Source organism: Phasianus colchicus, chromosome 16 (genome assembly GCF_987193195.1).
Source record: "Phasianus colchicus chromosome 16, bPhaCol1.hap1.1, whole genome shotgun sequence".
Taxonomy (NCBI): domain Eukaryota; kingdom Metazoa; phylum Chordata; class Aves; order Galliformes; family Phasianidae; genus Phasianus; species Phasianus colchicus.
The window spans coordinates 14,157,807-14,173,311 of NC_143451.1; the positions used below are offsets into that span (position 1 = coordinate 14,157,807).

General features: G+C 44.0%; 2 protein-coding genes across 10 annotated transcripts in view; one reads left to right on the forward strand and one right to left on the reverse strand.

Moving 5' to 3' along the window:
* The window catches only part of CHLSN (cholesin), a 100,374-nt gene that overhangs the window by 41,544 nt on the left and 43,325 nt on the right, over positions 1-15,505 (forward strand). The gene's annotated exons all lie outside the window — the stretch shown is intronic.
* GPR146 (G protein-coupled receptor 146) overlaps positions 1-15,505 on the reverse strand; it is a 38,574-nt gene that overhangs the window by 7,876 nt on the left and 15,193 nt on the right. Inside the window, exons 3-4 of one of the 5 annotated variants that reach the window (XM_090151437.1) lie at positions 8,488-8,595; positions 3,400-3,562 (exon numbers count right to left, since the gene is read on the reverse strand). The exons of 1 other annotated variant lie outside the window; for it this stretch is intronic. In XM_090151437.1, the coding sequence (XP_090007563.1) occupies positions 3,400-3,406 (7 nt within the window). In that variant the 5' untranslated portion in view covers positions 3,407-3,562; positions 8,488-8,595. Of the gene's footprint in view, positions 1-2,092; positions 3,378-3,399; positions 3,563-8,487; positions 9,316-15,505 lie in introns of those variants that run through there. 3 more of the 5 variants (XM_090151438.1, XM_031606759.2, XM_031606760.2) reach the window with 3 other exon arrangements.

A 15,505-nucleotide genomic window follows, 5' to 3' on the forward strand; every position in this document is an offset into this window, starting at 1 on the left:
GTAGTAAGTACTAACAAGTTTTCTCTCAAAGTAATTGTTAGAAGGCACAGCTGGGGCAGTCTGGTGAATGGATGCTGGTTCAGTCACTGGTAAGGCAAGAGGAAACCAGGAAATGAGGTGGAAGGTTTGGTTTTGTTTTTTGTTGGCTTTTCTTTTACAAGTTTCTATTCAGGTTTCAAACCTACAACCATTTAGTACTGGAAAAACAATGGACCTCTGTAGTCTAGGGAACCTAATAGGAGGGCAGCCTGTATTTCCAAAAAGACAGGAATTAACTATCATTTCCTCCTGAAATAGCTTAAATTCTTCAAAAAGTAAGCTAACGTCAGTAGTCCTTGTCCAGCTGTCCTTTGTCATCAGAATTCAGTAGGCTCCTCAAAGCGAGCGTCTCTTTCTGAAACGCAGAAATAAGTAATCTCTAAAGCAATCTCTAAGGTGCAACTGGAAACATTCAAGGCCTTCAGATCATGGCTGTCATTCCTTTCCTAGGGCAGCCTGGCAGGCGATTTCACATGTCAGATGTAGTCTGAGATGGTCAGATACGCAGCATTGTGTTCTTTCAGCAGGTACAGGAAAGTACACAAATGCATTCTTTCCAGCGAGAGAACAAGATTAAATTGAATCCACATGAAGCATTGTGCAATTAAAATGAATGTCACTAGACAACATACTGTACTCAATGAACCATATGGCTGAATGATACACTCTGGGTTTTGTAACCACTGGGAGATGTGCAGTTCCATCTCTGTAGCGTTAATCCTCTGACCCTCCAGCTGAAGTCCAGAAGAATATGTTCCAGAATTATGTCCAGTTCAATTTTATTTCCCACTGCAGTTGTTTTGTGTGCATCTTCTTCTAAATAGCACAGCCAGATAGCAGGATAAAATACAGCCACTTAGCTGGGCAGACAAACCTTTGTTCCACGGTCTGATGCCAGATTTTCTCAGGTAAGAGATGTCTTTAACAGTAGCACAAGATGCAGGTCTGTTGTATTCAAAGATTTATTTCACCTCTGGATAAAAACCTCCTTTTTGTTTGTGTTCTCAGACCAGTTGTTTAGCATGAGTGTTGCATAGATGTACAAACTGTGGTATCTTTATACTGTCCCTTAATCCTCATTCTATTTTGAACACTGTAAACGACCCAGTGAGTCTTCAGGAAGCATCTGGTGTTTTAAAACTTGAAAAAAGAAGAAGGAAAGCTGTCTTGCACAGTCGAAGGCAACCAAAATTCCATCTCATTGAACTTCTCTGGCTCGATTCAAGCAAAGCAGCAGACTGGAACAAGGTATTGCAAATATATGCATTACAGCAAGTGCAAGGCTGACTAAGCACAGGCATGGGTGCAATCATGTAGTTCCATTATGTAGGTTTATCCTTCAGCACGTAACTTTGATTACTGCAGACTGAGTTACTTCAGACGTGAGCACCTGCCTGTGTATCGTCTCAGAAGGAAGTCAGCAGCCTTTGCATTCTGTGTGAGTATTTGCTTTGTGCTTTATAGATTGGTGGGATGTCTGGTTTCGCAACTGTGTGTAATAATTACTCCATTTTCTTGTTTCTCGACGTTCTCTAACTGCAGGTAAATAAGTCAGCTCCGTTGTAATGACAGAAGAGGCAGGATGTCTGTTAAATAGTAACTTTCTGAAATGGCAAAACCCACCTCAAAAAGGAGCACAGATAAAACCCGTGCCAAATAACCACACTTTGTTACCGATTCCTGGCGGCCAGGTTAGGCACACTGACTGCTCACCTGTGCTGCCTTTTCTCCCCACAAAGGCACTGGGTTCCCAGCCTGGCCTGGGCCAGTGCTCACCATGCTCCAGGGGCAGGATTCCATAGATCACTGCTCAACACTTCTCCGGCAAAAGGCAGTTTTTTCTCAGTCCCAGGTTGGCTGCGTTGCGTAAGCTGATGCTGTAGTGCTCTTGTTTACTGTGCTCTGACTCAGCCGTCCCCAGCGCTTCCCCCTCGTGCAGTCTGGGCTCACACTTCTATCGTATTGCGATCAACATCAGCGTTTGAAATGGAAAACCGAGAGGAAGGCGCGTGTCCCGCCCGCTGCTCGCACCCCTCCTCGCCTCCAGCCTTACCTTCACCCGCACCTCACAGCCCTGCAGGCGCTCCTGGGCAGCACTTGCACGGCGGGCATTGCAGGGGACATGCGTGGAGGGCATGCGGGGAGGGCAGCAGCCGGAGTGCCTCACCGCTCCCGCAGCCCATTGCCTCCCAGCCCCAGTTCTGCATGCTGCACTTGTTTTTCCTTCAGTGACTTACTCACCACTTTGCGCTCGGCTTGGCTGTGCGAGGCCCCTCCCTTTGCCTGTTTACAGCCCCGCTCAAGAAGCAAGAGGCTGGGCTTCAGCCACTGGGTTTCCGATTTACTGCCCAGAACGCTTGGGCTACGGCAGCAATCAGAGCTGTTGGGGGTTGTCATCTGTGCTCAGGTTCTCTGGGGACAACTGGGAGCCCATTCCCTGCCCTGCAATCCACCTCTCTTGCTCAAGAGCACGTGCTTTATTTTTAACCTGTGATAAGAATATACGGCTTTGAGGTTTCACTTTGACAGGCCATACGTCCTGAACAGGCAGTGGTTGAGCACATCGTGCTAAGAAGCATCCTGCTGCTTGTCCTGCTCGCAGGGTGAGCTGGGTAGGCAGGTTTCTGGGCACTGACGTGGAATTCAGAGATTGCTTCAGGATATGACAGGGTCCTCGCTTTGTGATGGTGTTATAGATCCCATTGTCTTTCCTTTTTTTGAGAAGTTGGAAAGATGGCTGAGCTCACAGTGTTTGCGTGTTGCACACAAGCAGTGATGCGTGTGCGTTCCCTCTATCCTTAAAATGGATTTTCTTTTGAAGAGTTTCTGAGCTGTAGGTTGATCGTTAATGGTGTGCTGAATTTTGTATCCCGCTGTAGCCCCCTCTTGCTGTCCAGATGGTTAGTTTAGTAAAGAAATGCTTTTGTCTGCTTGACCTGTACACGACAGAGCCCTTAAACGGACCATCCAACCTCTGAATATTCTTTTTTCACAAACTGTAATGTCATCATAAGCCATATGTAGCTATAAAGCTGTTGCCAACAAATGAAGTCTCTGCAGATGCTGAGCATTCATACCTTGCTCAGGCCCTATAGAGTTCCCAGAGGATCTCTTAATTTCTGCAGGGACTGAAAGCAAAACGTGCTGCGTGGGGAAGCATTGCAGGACTGCAGGGGTTTGCAGAAGCAGAAGACTGGAAGTCTTTGCCAGAAGTGTTGCATGATCCATGACTTAGCAGGTTCTGGCTACTCATCAGGGTCTGTAAAGTGCATTTAGAAAGTGACATGCTAAGTATTATTTATGGATTACTCCTTAAACATTTAAATAGTGGATGATAGGTATTTCAGAAGAATAGCACACCTGCCATTAGTTGTGCCCCAGGGGGAGCAGGCTCTGAGCTCTGAAGTGTGAGAGAAAGCCGTCTCACATCGCTGTTACCTCCAAGTCTGCACTACGTGACGTTTCTTTCAGCTTACCAGTTGGTATACGTGTCGTAGGGGTTAACAGAGGAGTCGTTGGCTGGCTGTACAGAAAGACAAAACTAGATTGTCCAGGTTAGATGAGAGGGGAAAAATGCTGCAGTGCAGGCAAGTAGGATACCAAATATTCTTCTGTTGTGTGGCTGCTGAGCTGCTATTGTTTGGAATATAATGATACGGCTCAGATAAAATGCTTTAAACATTAGTGTAGAAGAAAATCCTGCTTGATACTGGGTGCTGGGCTGAGAAACAGGCCTCTGCCAACCCCATCATTTGCGTCTTCGTGGTGCAATCATTGACCAGTTTGACGGGTGGTATGCTTATAATTGATATCAGTTTCATTTTATAATGTAGTTGATCCCATGCAGTACAACGCGAAAGAAGCCATGAGTGGATTACAGTAATAACTGATGCATAAAGTAGCATTAAATCTGACATCCTGCCTGGGATGCTTAAAGCATACAAACAAAAGAGCAGGAGCAGATCAATGGGGGTGGGGTGGTTTTCTTCCTCTTGCAGTACTGCTTTCCGTTCCGGTCCTGGCAGAGGGAGCATGAGGTTCTTCAGATGATATTCTTCACTTCTTTCTTCTCTCATTCCTTTGGGACTTCCTGGGCTGCCTTAGATGCATTCTTAGGCATGTCAAGCCAGCAATGAGAACGGAATTCTCAGAAAGGATGGGTGTATTTCCATCACACGGGGAGTGAGCACACAGTTGCTCGTGCTTCTGAAGTCACTCTTCACACTGTGCTTCGGTCACCCTGTGAGATTGCTCACCCATCTCACTGCTTTTTCAGAAATTCTAAACAAACATCTGCTTGAGAACACTTCACAATTCAGCTCCTTCCCATGGGCCCCTCTCTTGTGATGTGAAGTCTTTTGCTGTTCTGCAGATGTTTGCAACCACTGCAATCTGTTTGTTCCTTTATTCCATAGGCAGCATCATTGTGGTAAATCATTGCATTGCAGCTACAGCGTAATTCAGAACCCACTTCTGCTGCCTGGTAGCAACCTACCAACCATAAGTGCAGTTTTTCACTTCCCTTTCAATGTTTTCTTTACGTTATTCTATTACTGCTGTATAAATATATGTAGTGCCCTCCAAATGCAAAATATTAACAAAGTGCCATTAGCACACTTTGTTTAGATTGTTAATCTCTTTCTTGGGAACCTGAGTTCACTTAAGGGCACATCAGAGCTAAGCTGTCTGCAGATTGCCCTGCAGATCAGTATGCATCAGGTGAGTTCAGGTGCTCCTTTGGAAGAAAAAGGAAAATTTATTTTTAGCTAGTGGCAAAGTAAGACTTGTGAGGGAGAGAGAGCCCTGCACTAAGGGTGCTGCAGATTGAGCAGGAGGAGCCCCAGCAGAGACAGCTGCTGTCTGCCAGGCACATCTGCCTTCATGCAGTTAAGAACCCAGCCCCAGCAGGAGCTGCACTGCCAGCAGTGCTCTGCGTGCTCAGCAGCAGCTGCCCAGGGCTCCGCAGGGGTTAAGTCTGTCACTTGCTTGCTGTCCCTTATCTGAGTGCCCAAATATCAGATGAGTGAGTCTGACTGCTCTCATGCTCCACCTCTTCCTGACTTTGCTTTATCTCTGAATTCCGATAGAGCCTCTGTGTGGAAATCTCACCATCCCTTGTCTGTAACATCTGTGTGTGATGGGGAGGGCTTTGCCACAGGGCGAGCAGTGCAGCTCCTAATGCACAGCGAATGTCTTGTGCTGTGAGGTGGGGTCTCTTTCTGCTCGTACAGGAAGGCCAACCTGCCCAGCAGAGTGCATTGCATGGATCAGCTGAGATAGTGGCTACCAGCATTTGAAACACAGATGTTCTTTTTGTGTGTGTGTGTAAAGATCAGATCATGGAGACATATATATATATAAACTTGAGGAAAGAGAAAATTATAAAGCATCTTTATGCTAAATATCTCCACTTAGATCATAGGTGCAAATTTACATGTGGTTGGATCTCTGAATCTCCAGCATTGCTCAGGATTGCAGGAGCAAGCAGTGTGTATGAGCTGAGTGTTATGATTTAAATCAGCATCACTCTGTTAAAGAAAACCAGTCCTTGCCTATCAAAATTAGTGTGAACTATCCCTATTCTTTGTGGACTGAACTTGCTGCAGGGCAGTGTGAGAGGCAGGGATCCTGCTGGGATGGCTGTGAGCGAGCTCTTATCTTAACTCTCCTTGCTGGCTTCTCCCATGCTCAGGGCTTGTGATGGGAAACGCTGCTCAGAGCTGGCAGCATGGAAGCATTCCCTGCAGGTATTCTCCTGCCTGATTGGCAGGAAGCACAGATGGTAGTTTTCCTGGAAGCTCTAACATCATGCCATTTCCTACTAGAGGCACATGTGAAAGCCAACACCTTGACTGATCAATAAGGCATCGTGTTGGCTGCAGAGGAATCTCTTGTGAAACACTCAGGCTGCCAGGAGCAGGTTTCTCGTAAATGCAGAAATATTGACATAGCTCTTTCCAAGATAACAATAAGTATGAAACTGGTTTGAGTTTGGAGTTCGAAGAGAATGGTCTGCCCCTTAGCAGAGCTCTACTATGGCTGAAATGACTTCAAGATTTGTCATTTGAAATGACATCCGTTGATGATAAACAGATACCTTCCTGATAATTGTCAGCTAAAGTCTGAGACCTCTTGTTCCTGACACTCCTGTGGCTTTTGATTTCTTCTGCTCAATGAAGGAAATGCCATTTTCCAGCTGCCTCCTTGAGATGAACTGGCATATTTACTGATTTAGTTTTACTTCACGTGTGATTGCTGAATACAGTATTTTAACTGAAGGTTTTAAGGAGGGCTAGTACAATATTAATGCTGACATTAGGATGACTGTACTTACGAAGATCTGGAGTAGGAGTTTCATTTAAAAGGAGCTTCAAATTAAACAGGGCATCTCATTGGCACAAAAGGCTCAGATTGGGCCACCTATTGCTTGTCTGCTGCAGCTCCCCTCTCCACTACACCAGTGCTGGGTGGTTTGCCTGCTGTTCATCAACATTTTCAGTTGATTGATAGTGTTAATCGCTTATAGGGCTCCCTACGTGTATGGAACAATCCATCAGACACCAAGGAGGCAGCGCTGACCCTGATGGCTGTCTGTTGTAGGACGTTTGCTGGGCACTGGAGACGTGGCAGTGCTTGGTGTGCCTTCATGGGCGTGCAGGTGGGAGTTGCTTCCTCAGGCATTTTTAGCAGTCCTTCTGTGGGTATCAGTATGAGGCTGCACAGGTGTTTCCAATGGCAGAAACCAAAAGCAGGTCATGGGGGGAGAGAAGTGTGCAAAGGAGTCTTGAGTCTCTGTAACCCAGGGTTCTCTGTGTGGAGTCCCTCATTGCAGAAACATCAGTGAAATACTTATGGTGAGGGTACTACTGTGACACCTGCTAGCCCACGTTCTGTCCAAACCACAGGATTTTGAGAAGCACAGATTAGGGTTTTTACATGTCCTTGGGAAGACAGCCTAATAAATGACATTAAATAAAGGCTACTGCTGACTAATTGTAGTGATTCAAGTACCATTAAGCAATTATTTGTCCTTTGAGCAGATTTAGCTGTATACATTTTAAGAAATCTTCCAAAGCACAACCTGTGTAGCAGATTTTGTTACTGCAGAGCTGTATAAAGCCTTGATTATAAATGCACCTTGAGCGTCTGCTTCCTTCTGTGCTAATGGGTGGAAGCCTGAGGAGTAATTAGTTTGTCACGGAGCCAGTTTCTTAGTAATGATTGATACATGGTTGTTGTTACATGGCTCACAGATACAGGGAGCACACCAACACTACACCACTGTTTGTAGGAGGTCACTGGAGCTGACTGGTCCATCCTCAAGTACGTGAGCACTGTGTTTTAGCTGCTGTGGAAAACACACTGATATTCTGATAAAGGCGTATGTGCTGTTCAGACCCTGAAGTGAGCAGCTAAAGTGAATCATTCTGATGTACAGATCATGAAGGCAGGCGTCCACATGAATCACTTTGTCCAGACATTTGATTAACTTTTTTTTTTTTCATAATTTCAAAATCGATTCAAATTCTGTTGGAATCCATAGGGTGCTGCTTTGGCTTCAATCATTGGGCCAATCAAATACGTTCAGAATGTGATGCTGGTGTAAGAAATAGCGTGCTGCCTTTTTGTGCTGCTTTAGCATTTATAGAAAAGGGACGTAAAGTTCAGCAGGCAGAGCCCTAAAGCGAAGTAGGTCTTGTGCTAAGTGCAGTAGAAAACAGATTTCAAATATTGTGGTGATTAGCATAGTTAAAAATGCTTATGGAGGCTGAAAAGGACAGCAGTCATTCTGCTTATTCAGAGCTTCTGCTGAAAGCAGGACATTTTTGGTGCTTTGATGTTTGCTTTTGGCTTACCTTCTTTTATAATAGAAATGAAAATGCAGCTTAATTGTAATTAATTAGTTAATTAGCAGTGTCTTTTAGCTGCTTTGCAGTAATTTTTCACAGTATGGTTTGCTGCGTGCCTTTTTGTTGTGCCACGAATAGAAGATTCACAAGTATCTCACTTTCCCTGGCAACTTTGCTTCTTTATTAAAGACTAATCAGAGTAATATCTGATCGATTGCTCTGCTATATCTCTGCCATTCAGGATTTAATATAAAGTAAAAAATTAAGATCTAGTAACTAGTAAGAAAAACTTAGAACACATATGTAGAAGAAGCAGTAAATGAAAAGCCCAGCATAATGAGTAAGAGAGTGAAAACTGCTGTGCCCAAGGAAGCCCACTGTGACTTTCCTTTGGACGAGCAGATCTAAGCAGTAGCATGGCACATTTCTACATCAACGTTTTTCCTGAAGAACTGCTCTCTAAAAACTGACCACTGGTTTGTAACGATGCAGCTGTTCGTTTGCACTAACCCAGAGCTCGTATGCATTAACATGAATTGTTCCCAGACTCAGAAAAAAAGCAAAAGCATTCCAGAAGGCAAACTGTTAAGAATCTCACCTGGTAGGCACTGCCCTGCTGTTCCTTGAAGGCTGGCAGAAACATTTTGTCCATCAAGTCAGAACCCTTCCAAGGTAAGCTCAGCAGAAACTCCGACCTCTCATTTCTCTAGCAAGAGTAAACAATAGGGAGGCTTAGCAGCAGCCCGCTGACGGCTGCACCAGCCCTGTTCATGGCACCGAGTCTGTATTTACATGTGACTTCCCCTGCACATACATACACATAATCCTTTAAGCTTCAGCTGCACGCTGCTATTGGCGGAGAGGGCAGTTGCAAAACCGCAGCGATGTCGCGGCGCGGTTACGTCGGAGGGGTGCAGGGGTGTTGGTCACAGGGCACAGTGCTGCCAGGAGCTCTGTTCTGTGTGCCACCGTGTGACCACGCGAGGGTTTTGTTGTTGTTTCTGAAGTACGAACTGGAAGGATGTGACTGTGGTTCAGGAATAGCCCAGCCCTTGCTGGAGTTGCATAACTAGCAACAAATAGTGTCTGCATCCATTGGAGGAGCTGCTTTTGTACCAGAAAGGACTTTTTGCCAGGGAAGTAGCTATTCTGCAAAGCTGTGCGTGCTAACAGCATAGCAAACCCTGGTCATAGTGAGCTGAACTTCCCTTAGAGCTGCTCTCACAGCTGTATTTGTCAGGAGCCAAACCCTGCCCAGCTCTGCAAAGCACTGCTGCGCAGCAGAAGCCTGCAGCACCCAGCTGGCCTGGGAGTTTAAACAGAAAGCTGCATTAGACCTGAATCAGAGCCAACCTGTATTTGAAAAAATACTAAAATATAAACCTCAGAATTATTTTAAGTATTCAGAAAGAACACTTTGATTTAAAAAAAAAAAAAAAAAAAAAAAAGGAAAATGCTCCACTCCATCATTCTTACTTTAATGAGATTGTAGGTAAATGTAAATTCCTTTCATTTGAATAAAAAGAGTGTAATATCATGATTCTATCTTAGCTGGAATACAAATTGCCGCTAAATAATTTGCTTTGTAAAACTGTAATGAAGAATTAATTTATATTTTTCTCCCTGCCCACAGCAGAGAAGCGCAGTGGATGCTTTTGCTTTATTAACCCAAAAGGAGCTGACGCCTAAAATGAATGACGAATGTGTACATAATAGACATATACATGTCTGCACCCTGCTCTGTGGTGCTGCAAAGATGGAGGCACGGCGTGTTTGAGGTGCTGTCATCTCTGACAGCTGCTACAAACTGACGGGCAGCTCTGCTCTGATTTTCTATTTGTGGAAGCTAAGTGAGACAAAGACAAATAAGTTCTGTTCGGTTTTGTTCACCAAGGTTGATCTTTTAGGAGTGCTTGATACAGTAATTCAGCTTTAGGTAGAGTCACTGCTTAGGGTGGATTAAGCAATTCACAAGGGTAACATAAAAGTAGTTATTGAGGACTGTGGTTGCTGGGGTGTTACTCTTGTGAGCTGAAGTGGCTTTGTTGAAGCATCACTGTGGCATCAGTAAATTAGTGGGTGTGTGTCTGGACTTTGCTCCCATGTAAAGTTGTCCATAAGGAATAGTTATTTAACTGGAAGAGTTGTAAGAACCTCAGCGTGCTTTTAGTCCAAGCTGAAATGGTGCCTTCAGAGGCTTGCAAACAGCCCATCACCTGGTATGCAGTAGAGAGGCTGCAGTGTGGGCAGGTATCTCCTTGTTCCATTGCACAGATGCTTGCAGTCACTGATGGATGCTTTTTCCTGTTTTTCAGTATAAGTGTTGAACTAAGAAATAACATGAAGGGAATCCACTCAGGACTTGTGTTATCTGTGTTTTATCTTAGTATGAGAATTCAGCAAGTTCATATTTGGCTTAACGTGCCCCAAAATGCTTTGGTAATTGCCTAAAATAAATAAACTGTATTTGCAAATCAGCTGAAGCAAGCAAGATTTCTCAGCAAATATCAGATGAGTTGCTTTAGAGATGTCTTTTGTATGAGCACAGCTTGTTGCCCCTTTAAGGAAAGCACTTGTACCTGAGCTGCAGCCCAGTGGTTGCACACTAATCCTTCACCAGCAGTGACTGCTTTGGGCATTTCAAACAGCTTCTCCCATAGGCTGTGGTGAAGCTGGCAGCCCTGCTTGCAGCATCAGCAGTTTGGTTTCAGAAAGGACCACGGAGGTGTACTTTTGTAGGGTGCTTCACAAGCAGCTCAAGCTGCTGAGACAGGTGCCTGAGTGTAATATCCTAACGCCAGCTCCACTGGTATGGAGCAGTGCAGAGCAGTGGGAGAGCAGCGATAGCATCTGTCCCATCACAGAGCCTTCCCCAGCTGATGTGACTCAGGATGCTGATGTGGTTTTAGTGACAATCCCTCAGACCTGCTAACCCAGCTTTCTGGCAGCGTTCTGAGCTTGTGATTCATTTCAGAAACGTGCTTTTTATTTTCTTTTAAAACACAGTGATTCTGTTTCCAAAAACACGGTTGTATGCTGAAAGCATGGGACAGAAAGTGATTGTGGCATACGAGTGGGAGTGATAATAACGGGCAGGGCAGGAAGGAGTGCTTCTGTCTTCTCTGTTCAGGAGATTTTTCACTCAGGCTCATTTATACCTGACCTCTAATCTGCACGGCCAGAGCACTGAAACGCACTGCTGGGTGGGTGTCTTAGGGACCACAATGGTGTTTGTCTGCATGTTTTGTTTCTGCATACTTTGGATAATTTTATGAGCTATTGTTTGAAAATGTCATTAGATATTAAGTCAGTTTATTTAACCATTGTGTGCTAATCCAAACATGCAGAATATAATACCCTGCTCCTGACCTTTCCCTGCCACCGGGCTCTCAGAAGTTCTTTTTTCTGCCGACCTCAGGTGGTTGTGAGGGGGAACAGCTTTCACCCTCTGCTTGCTCTGCAAAGACCACAGGTTTTGCACCTGCAGGTGCTACAGCTTGCTTCCCAGCAGGGGAAATGGCACAGGTGCTGTTTAGGCAGGGCAGAAGCACAGCCCAGCACTGTCTTCCTTGATAAATACTGGGGTGCAGCTCCTCGTCCTTAAACACATAAAGAAATCTTAGACCTGAAGCAGCAGGGTTGCATGCAGGGCTGCAGGCAGCTACAGGGATTTCATAGCCAGCTGACCATGAAGCACCTCCTTACTTCTAGGGTCTGCTTGGTTGGACATTACCTATCAATTCCCTCCAGATTATGGGGAAAATTCTTGCACGGAAATCTTTTAAGATAAGGCTATGGTTGAGAAACTGTATCTTTTAAATGATATTAATTTAAAAATAAAACCTCTATCATATGCTTCAAACTTCAGAAAGGAGTTAAAGCATCATTCCCTCTCGTTACTCAATTTCATATTGACACTTCTGCTCTAAGCTGATTTGAAAATACAATTTATTAATGAATCTCTCTCCCAACAGGTATTTTGATTGTATGGATCTGTTGTATTTGATGTTAATAGCAAGCTTTAGGGGGAAGAAAAACCAGGGGGAGAATGCTACCAAAATGAATAAAAATTGGACTGTTTGTACCATGATAAAATGAGGTAATTACAGCTATAAAATCCTGTGCTTCAAGAATGAAAACAAACAGCACACACACTATGTGGAAATGGGAGAGCCATGATATTAGGATAGATTCCTTGTCATCTTTTCTCCGTAATTTTTTTTAATTATGTGGGGATTTTTTTAATTAATTTTTTTTTGTTATTAAGAACTAAAACTGTTGGGAATGTTCCTGGCCGCTTTGCAAGAAGAGAGGACTTGGTTTACAAACATTGTAGCCCAGGAAAATATTTGGGAAGCAGTAACGTGGTGTTTGGATACTACTGCTAGGAGCAGCTTTCAATGCATTTCTTATGCAGCGTTGCAGCCATCTGGCCAGTAGGGGTCCATTTGTCTGTTAACAAATGAAGATTTGTTAGCCTGTCCAATTTGGAGGCAGTCCACTTAAAATTCACTTCCAGGCTTGCTCTTCATTTGAGCATAAAAAGTCATTAAAAAAAAAAAAAAAAGCATGTCAGAACAAAGGTTTAATGCACCAGCTGCATACAGCACAGTAGCAGCACGGGCTGTTAGGTTCCCTTAATTGAAAGCTATTTGGTTTCCTCTGACACAGGCTGGGCTGGTGTTGCACAAACCCTATCAGATCGGTCTGTAAAGTACAGCATTTTCTGTGGAGCCTCCAAAATCCTGCTACAGACAGGACGTGTGTCCTGCTCTAATGCCCAGTAGAAATAAAAGGCTGGAATTATATACCACTAACTTGCTTAATTAATTGCATGTCTCTGTAGTTGAGCTGGAAGGGTGGAAAGCATTGCTTTAAAGACAAGCCTACAGAACAGGTGAGTGAGCGGCCGCTTGGGTGCCTTCAAAGGGGAACACCCAACAGGGCAGGCAGGGAAAGCTGCTCCTGAGCTCCATCCTTCCTCCTGGCAGCCTGGGGCTCACAAGGCAAAATGAGCTGGAAATGCCTCCTTCCTGTTCTTAGTTACAACCAACCCCCAGCCAATAAAGCTGGAGGTTGAGCGGCCCTGTGATGTTCTCTTATTAACCTGATGTGGGTACTGAAAGGACCTTCCCTGCCTTTGGTGGTTTTCCCTTTCTGGCCAAGGGCGAGCCCTGCTGCAATCTCTGGATGAGGAGCAGTGCAGCCAGCTGGAGCACGCAGTCACACAGCACCTGTTGGCCACTCAAACCTTTGCAGTCACTCCAGATTTGCACTTCTTTCTGCTAAAGCAACAGAACACGTCTTTCTTTCTGCCCCATTCTGTTTGTCATTTTTCTCTCTCCTGCAGCATCAGTGCGGTTGATGAAGACAAAAGCATGAAATGTAAGTTTTTTCAGAATGGCACAGTTATTTCTTTAGGATAAGCTGGAGCTCTCAGAATTGTGCCCTCGTGCAAATCATCCATTGTAAGCTTTGCCTTTCAGTCGTTGCACCACATGCCGTGCATTGACCCCAAGCTGCTGGATTGCTGTCTGCTTCCGTCGCTGATTTCTCCCACTGCTCTGTCCATGGCTTTGCTGTGGCTCTGGGACTTCAGTTTGGGATTTGCAAGTTCCCTGTGCTCTGGATTATACAAGTATGTCGGTGCCCTTCCCTTGTTTTCAGGTGTCAGCAGTAAATGATCATCTAAAGCAGGATTAGGAGGCAAGTTTGAAGGTAGCTGTTGCTGATGATGTAATTATTAAAAAAAAGGATCAAGAGGGAGTTTATGCATTTAGCACTACCAATTTTTACACTTATATTATGTGCAATTACACCTGCACTAAGTGTGAAACTCTGAAATGTCATCTGTGCCCAACTTGTACAAAACTTTGTCATTAGCACTGTGAGAATTAAGTCAGCTCGTGTAGTCAGCAGCAGCAAATATTGTCAGACAGTGTATAATGGAAATCTGTGAGAGCCAATATTTAATGTCTTAAAATGAGAATAGCATCCAGGGTACCTTTTGAAATCGCTTCACTTGAATTCAGTATATATTCAAAAAATGTTAAGGTAAATACTATGGTATTTTTATCTGATAGCTTAAAATTAATCTTTGGATTACTTTTTTTTTTTTTTTTTTTCCCCCAAGAAAGAACCTTTGAGTAATGGAGAAACAGGGGATTCATATTGCTATCACCCTACAACATGACACTGAGAGAAGAATGAGTTAGAAATAATTCCATTTTCATGTTTAAACCATTTGAATCCCAAATGCTTTTAAATTAAGTGCTGTATGCCTTGACACTGCAAGTTAACTTTGGGTAGTTTAATACGTATATAAAAACCAGGACAAAAGCCCACTGAAATGTGTAGGTCTGGCGTGGTCTGGGCTTCCCTCCCACAGCTGCTTCCAGGGCTTTTCCTTATTGCTGAGCATTTCAGAGTGCTGCTTCCAACTCAGTTATGTGTATGTTATGTAAATGACAGAGCAGCACCAAACTTCAGACCATCAGTAGCTTTCCTTTGCTGTGTTTGGGAGATCTCTGATGTTTTTAAAGCTCCCTGCTGGGTAATCACAGAACATCCATCAGTTTAAACCGAATTCAAAGAGTATCACAAAGTTACACCTGCTGAAGTCTTTAATTAAAGTGACTTAATCTCTAGCAATCTCTACATACATAGGCAGAAAGTAGCTGTCTTTAAAATGTACTTTGAACTGCCATTCATCTAGAAATCAAAGATTTGTAAATGAAACTTGGTGTGCTAGACGTGATGAAGTTGGACTGGAATGCCTTCTTGTTGGCATAGCCTGGTTTTCCTGGTGCTGCCAGCCCTGGGAGTGTGTTCTTGTTGAGAATTATTTATAGAGGGTGAACATTAAAAGGCTCTCTAAAAATAAATGTATCAACCTTATATCATCTTAAAAATATTCAAATATAGATTTGGGCACGTAGTAGAGAACTGCTCCTCCCATTAGTGAGTACTTTTCTGCCATTAAGCAATTGCAGTGTCTAATTAGTTGTTATTTTGAGGTGTGATTATAAAACTTGTATTTCTTTTTATTGTGTTGTTTTTTTTTGTTTGTTTGTTTTTTTTAATCTGGTGAAGTGGGTCAGACATCTGAATGCTGTGTAATGATTATTCTTTCTCTTTCCTGGGTGCTGTCGTTAGCTGGATCTGCTTAATTCAGCCCTCCCTCCTTGCTGGCAGTGGCAGCAGATGGCCTTCACTTTCTTTTCTGTGTTAAAAAGAGGTTGGAAGGTTCCATCTCCTCAGCATTAAAGGCTGATCTTAGGATCACTGAGGTTGGAAGAGGTGACTGAGATCAGCTAGTCCAACCTCTAGCCCGTCACCCCTGTGGCCTTTGTTTGGTGGATACCCTTTAGCGTTAGTTCCTCCTTTTTCCCAATTCTCAGGCTTTCACCTACAGAAGTCCTCCAGTGTTACTGAACAAATGCACAGACATTCTTGGCTATATGCTTTGTCTGTTACAGATGTGCTGAGTTCAGTTACTACCAGCAGTGAGTGCAAGGGAGCCCAAAGGGAGATGAGCCTTTCTTGATAACGCTGCGTTCTCAGACATCAGCTCTGAGATGTTTAAGACATTTGGTTTTGATTCTCCTTCGACCGCC